This window comes from Alexandromys fortis, unplaced genomic scaffold, assembly GCF_014885135.2.
Source record: "Alexandromys fortis isolate MF-2015 unplaced genomic scaffold, M_Fortis_MF-2015_v1.1 scaffold_23, whole genome shotgun sequence".
Classification (NCBI taxonomy): Eukaryota; Metazoa; Chordata; class Mammalia; order Rodentia; family Cricetidae; genus Alexandromys; species Alexandromys fortis.
In genome coordinates this window covers 6,927,445-6,933,444 of record NW_026067907.1, presented here as the reverse complement: position 1 = coordinate 6,933,444, position 6,000 = coordinate 6,927,445, and the positions used below count along the sequence as shown (strand labels likewise).

The window sequence follows — 6,000 nt, the reverse complement described above, 5'->3', positions numbered from 1 at the left end:
AGAGAGAGAGAGAGAGAGAGAGAGAGAGAGAGAGAGAGAGAGAGAGAGAGAGAGAGAGAGAGAGAATCTCAGGAGCTTGGTTACAGGCCTTCCTCCACTGGTCTCTGCTTTCTTTTAGAAATTGCTATACATTTCAGAGATTGGTCTCACTTGGCACACATGAAATGAGCAGCCGTCAGTTATGCCAAGGACTCAGGTCCCTCTTCGCTGACACTTGCCCTGCACCTGGCAGGATGCATGAGGACTCCATTTCCTGCTCCCTAACCCTGGCTCTGGGGCCCTGTACAAGTTCTGTAAGAAAAACTAAACTTTGAATATTCTTGAACACTTTTCTCTCCTTAAAAGACGATGTCAGAGTCCTACAGCAAAAGCACTAGCAGTGTAGAATTACACGTGACCCTTGGGATGGACAATGTTGATCTCTAACCTCTGACACTACCCGTGCCATTGAGAGACACATCCACAGCCGACACGTCTGCCTTCCTCGTACACAGCTCAACCACAAAGGAGGAGACTGTTCGCAGAGCTCATCAATTCTCTTTCTGTGGGAACTCAGTTCAACAGACTCATTCTCCATTGTCATATTGGCAGGGTCACAGAAACTCACAGGCATCTCACAGGCCAAGACCCAGAGGAGAGACTCAAGATGCTTAGGGTTGTTCCACTTTTCCCAATGCCCACAAAAGGAATTGGGAAGCACCCAGGCTGTCATGGGAGCAGCCAGCAGCACAGAAGAAGGAAACACTAAGTAATAGTTAAGTAGAAACGTTTTCATCATTCTCTCCGACAGGATTTCGGCTAACGAGTAGTTTGTGTGACTATTTTCAGGATAATAGGTTAAAGATATAATGATATTTATTTTCCCTGTAAGGAAATGAGTTCCAGCGAGATGACGTATTGTCAGCTCAAGGTCATACAAACCAAGCTGGAATTATAATTCAGGACTCTGGCTTCCAGCCTGTGTTCTTTATGACTCACAGGTAAGGCTCCTACTTACCTGTGCTCCCCGTGCCATGGAAAATGATGTCCGTCTTCTCCACTTTACCTGCCCCTTTGTGCATCCACCCATTCCCCTCTCCTCTCTCTGCCAGACCTGTGGGGACACTGAGCATCTGCCTAGGACACACCTGTCACCACGTCTCCAGGGATGGCTTTGTTCCAGTCCACAATGACAAATGAGTGGCAGCCTTCCATGGCAACCACAGTGATGTTGCGGGGGGCATGCTGAGGAGGTAGCTCATTCTTCGTCAGGTCGTTTGGAATGAGCTCGTCCAAGCTCTCCACTTGGAAGTGATCCAGAGCATCGGTCAGGGAGCACGGGGCCGACGGGTCCTTGCTGAGGTACGTCACGTAAGGAGCTGGAAAAGACAGAGGTGTCCAGCTGGAGTTGGTTTGGTGGTGGTGGTGGGGGGTTGGTGGGGGACAGCAGAATCATAGCGTATGTTCCTTGGAATCAGATCCACAGCTTAGCCTCTCCCTGCCAAGACTCCAGAGACACCTGATGCTAACCCAAGAGCACCTCCTGGGGCTGTGGAGATGGCTCTGTGAGTGAAGCACATGCTACTCCAGAGTAAGGGCCTCGTTTCAACCCTTAGCACCCATGTGACAGTGGAGCAGGCGTGGCCACCATCCATAATCCAACACTTGGGAGGCTGAGACAAGGAACCCCTGTGGTAAGCTGGCGCTATAGACTATGATAATTGGCAAGTTTTGGGCTCAACAAACAATACTGCCTTAATACATATTGGGAAGAGTGACAAGAGAGACACCCGACACCAATCTCTGCCCTCTACACATGTGCCCATGCCCATACAAATAAGCACACATACACACATATACATAAGCAGAATCAAAGAGCAATCCCTGCCTCTCATGAATAAATCTATGTACATATAGCCCAAAATCTGAATGTTACAAAAGGTCTCATTGCCCCACCAACACCGATTACTACAACCTCAAAGTGATTTAGAAAGGTCCTCTGACTACAATTTGATGTAATATAAGCCTCCAGCATTCTTCCATTCCTATGCCCTCAAATTTGGAAAATTGTGAGTCAGTTAGCTAGCATCCCTCATCGTATTTCGTTCCCTCAGCCATCTTAAGACCAGAGAACCAGATGGCAGCTTCAAGCTTTCCCCTTAGGTGGCCTCCTGCAGAGCTCCGGGAACCTCACAACCCTCTCGGATGTTTGGGTGCAATGCCAAGGTCCGAGCGGCCCTCTGCACTATTGATTAAGTTCTCGCTCTCATATTTACGGCATGTTGAAGCCCTTCCTGCCCACACGATTTCAGGGGCCACAGGAGACTGGGAATATGCCAGTCATAGCCTGGTACCCCATCACAGCTGAGCCTCCTCATATGAGAATGTGCTCATGAGCCAGGGACAAGCAGGCTCTCTGATACCAGCCCACAGATCTTTGACTATATTCTAAGAGAAGTTAAGAATGCCAAGGAATTGACGTTAAGGCTTTATGTACCCAAGACCCCCAAGTAAGCTCAACGGAAATGCCTAGAGATTTCTGAAGGCGTCTTGGTTTTTAGAAGCAATCTGCGGAAGGGCTAACGACACCACTAAATGCCTGCTGTGCTCCAGCAGGGGAAAGTGAGAGGTTAGTGGACTCTCCAGACTGTTGGGACACCAGGCAAACACTGGCTTTAGCCCCAGGAATGCTGCCTCAGCCTAATGGCTTTGCTCTTTCCCTCGCATGGTGAGACGCCCAGTCACTGCCTCTTGGCTGGCAAGACTTCTTCTCTGCTCATGGCAGGACATTTGTTTTGGAAACCAAAAAGTGTGGTGTTAATCTAAGCTGCTGCTCGTCTCCACTCAGTAACGTATTAATCCAACTGTCTCATTAACGCAGTTCATCGAGGGCATGGGAAAAGATGGCTTGGGAAGGGACTAGAGCATAGTTCAGCCGCGTAGACTCTTCCATTGAAATTGTTTTAATTGCTGAGAAAGAAGAGGAGAGAAAAGAATTTCTCGATCCCAATTCTATGGGGCTGATGAAGTTGGAGACGGTAAGCGCCGACAGGGAGTTTTGGCTCTGCAATATTGTCACCGCTAGTGACAGCATTCGCCAAGCTGCGCTGTTCAGAATTTAGGAAACCGTGCCACTTAAAGTCTAACCATCAAACATCTTCAGAAGACTGGCAACAGGGCAGGAAAGATGGATCCGTGGGTGTGGATGCTTGCTTTACAAGCACGAGGATCTGAGTTTGGATCCCCAGTGCCCACATTAAAAATGGGGCATAGCTGTGCATGCTGTAATCCAGGTATTGGGCGCTGGAGACAGACAGATCCTATAGTCTCCCTGGCCAGCCAGCCTAACTGAAATATTGTGCTTCAGATTTAATGAGATGCTGCCTCTGCCTTGAGGGGTCAAAGTAGGATGATGGAGGAAGACATTGGGCGTCCTCTGGCCTCTGTGTGCCCATGTGCGGGCACATGAGCTGGCATACTCTAGGTATACACTTGCTGAAGTCCTCTGTTGAGCACTCACCAGTCTCTGGTTAGTGCAGACTTTTGCAAAGTAATGTGTATCTAAGTAAAATGAGCTCACTAAATTACCTCAACTGGAAATTTTACCCCAGGGAAGCATTTTCTTAAAAATATACCACCTTAGCCAGGCCAAGGCTTAGTTACGCTGCCTTCAACGGCAAAAGTTAAAACCAACGTCTCCGATTAAGAAAGTGACATTCACCAACAAATCGTTTCTTTCCAGCCAGATCGAACTCTTCCTCTGGGAAGGAGCTGACAGTGCCTTGCTCTGGGATGACCTTCGGTGTGGCAGCAGTGGTCGAGGGTATGATGGTGGTCGGTGGCCTCGTGGTCTCAAATCCATAATCTGAAAAGATGTAAAGTCTTTGTAATAGGGTGCTACCAAAGGTGACCCTGGTTACAATCTAAGGATATTTAAGATTCAACTGTAAACACACACACACAAACACACCCAACCACCCATTCCAGACTTTCGCCTATACCATACACTAATACACACATACTTACTTTTACATATATACGCATGCATGTATATATATATATGTATCACACACCACACCACATGTACTGCCATACTATACACACACATATTGGCAGCACATATACCACACACATATACACAGATATACACACACGACATGCAAATATACAGATGTTACATATAGGCATACAGACAACTGTAATATATAATATTATACTCACCACACACAGACACCCCCACACACAACACACACAGATACACTTACACACACATACACACATATCCTTCTCCTGCACACACAGACACACGCACACACCCTGAACAACTGCTATATGCAGCTGCATATTAAGAGAGAGAGAGAGAGAGAGAGAGAGAGAGAGAGAGAGAGAGAGAGAACAAAATAACACATACACCTACAAAATGAAGTTTGGGGAACAAGAAACCTTCAGAAATTCCCAGACTGTGATCATGCCCAAGTCCTTACCTGAATTTCTTCTCCTTTTAAGGACATGAAAGATCACACAGGGTGAGAGAGATGTGTCAATGTCTCACTTACTGCCTAAGCAGGACCTGGCTTCAGTTCCCAGCACCCTTGGCAGGTGGCTCACAATCTTTAGCACCTCCAGTTCCAGGGGACCTGACATCCTTTGGCCTCCATATGCACCTGCACTCATGTGGTACTTATATACTCACACAACATACATATGTGCACGTACATAGTTATCGAATAAGTATAATATAAATAAATATAAAAATCACATCAGAAAATAGGTTGAAATGATAATTAAAAAAATCCGTTGGTGCTGGAGAGATGGATGGCTCTTGCAGAAGACTCGGGTTTGGTTCCCAGCACTTGTATCAGGCAGCTCACAACTGCCTGTAACTCCAGCTCCAAGGGATCCAGCACCCTCTCCTGGCCTCCAGAGGCACTGCACTCATGTGGTGTATACATACACACACTCAGATATAACACATACACATAAAATTTTTAAAAATGAAAAAAATCTTTAAAAAAATCTAGGCACAGAATTTTTCAGGGAGGAGACTGGGAATAATGCTCTAAAAATAACCAATCTTTTAATATTCAAAAAAGAAAATAAAACTGATCCCCTCCAACTGCTCAAAGATAGTAAGAAAGACAGAGAGTGTTTCCCAAAGTACTGAGAACTCTTTCTGGGTTTCCTAACACCTGATGTTCTCCTTTCAGATCAACCCTTATTTGGAAACTGCAGTGGATTAAGCCACCGCGTCTAACTTAATGATGAATGAACAAAACATCAAAGTCTAACTTCATTATGAATGAACAAAGCATCAGAGGCAACGTTATTCACGGGATTGTGGCTAAGACACCTGACACCAGCGGATGTGAGGAAGCATATTCTGAGTTTGGATAGCAAAGAGCCACACCTGGTGGGCAAGTTTCCAAGGTAAACTTCTCAATAGCGGAGACAAGACAACCCCAGGGCCCTAAGAGTAATCACCAAGAGCAGGTGCAATTTCTTAAGGGGCTGCGGTAGATGGGTTAGGGACATTTTGCAATATTGAACTAAACCATTTGAAAATTTTCCGTGAAAAGAAATCAACACATTGTGGCTGCATCTATGTTACTTAGTTAGGAAAGAAAAGAGTGAGGAGGAAAAGAGGCTCCATGCTGATTTAAACCATGTGGTTTTGCCAATAAAGATGCCGATGAAGGGGAAGTCTGGGCAGTGGCAGCACCAGGATTGCTTCATGGCAAGGGGCTAGGAAGGGACTTGCTTGGAAGCCATACCAGCTCCTCAAGTCTGCTGTTTTTCTCCAGCTTAAATATAAATTTGAGAGTGACTCAGAAGAGGGGGTAGTTACCACCACTGTCCCAGAGGAAAATGCAATCAGGATCAAACACTTTTAACTAAAATAGGATCTTGCGGTCGGGAAATGAAGGTGAGTTTTGGGGTCCGCTCCATACCGTCATCATACACAACGTAGTCCTCATCTGTGGGTGATGCTGTGTCAGTGTCCAGGCCTGAGAAGTCATCTAG

General features: G+C 46.2%; 1 protein-coding gene across 3 annotated transcripts in view; it reads right to left on the bottom strand.

Annotated features, from left to right (window-relative positions):
* The window catches only part of Fndc1 (fibronectin type III domain containing 1), a 79,824-nt gene that overhangs the window by 13,817 nt on the left and 60,007 nt on the right, over positions 1–6,000 (bottom strand). For all 3 annotated transcript variants that reach the window (XM_050135843.1, XM_050135842.1, XM_050135844.1), the window contains 3 exons: positions 5,928–5,996; positions 3,701–3,844; positions 1,128–1,358 (listed from right to left, as the gene is read on the bottom strand). In XM_050135843.1, coding sequence (XP_049991800.1) covers positions 1,128–1,358; positions 3,701–3,844; positions 5,928–5,996 — 444 coding nt within the window. The remainder of the gene's footprint in view (positions 1–1,127; positions 1,359–3,700; positions 3,845–5,927; positions 5,997–6,000) is intronic.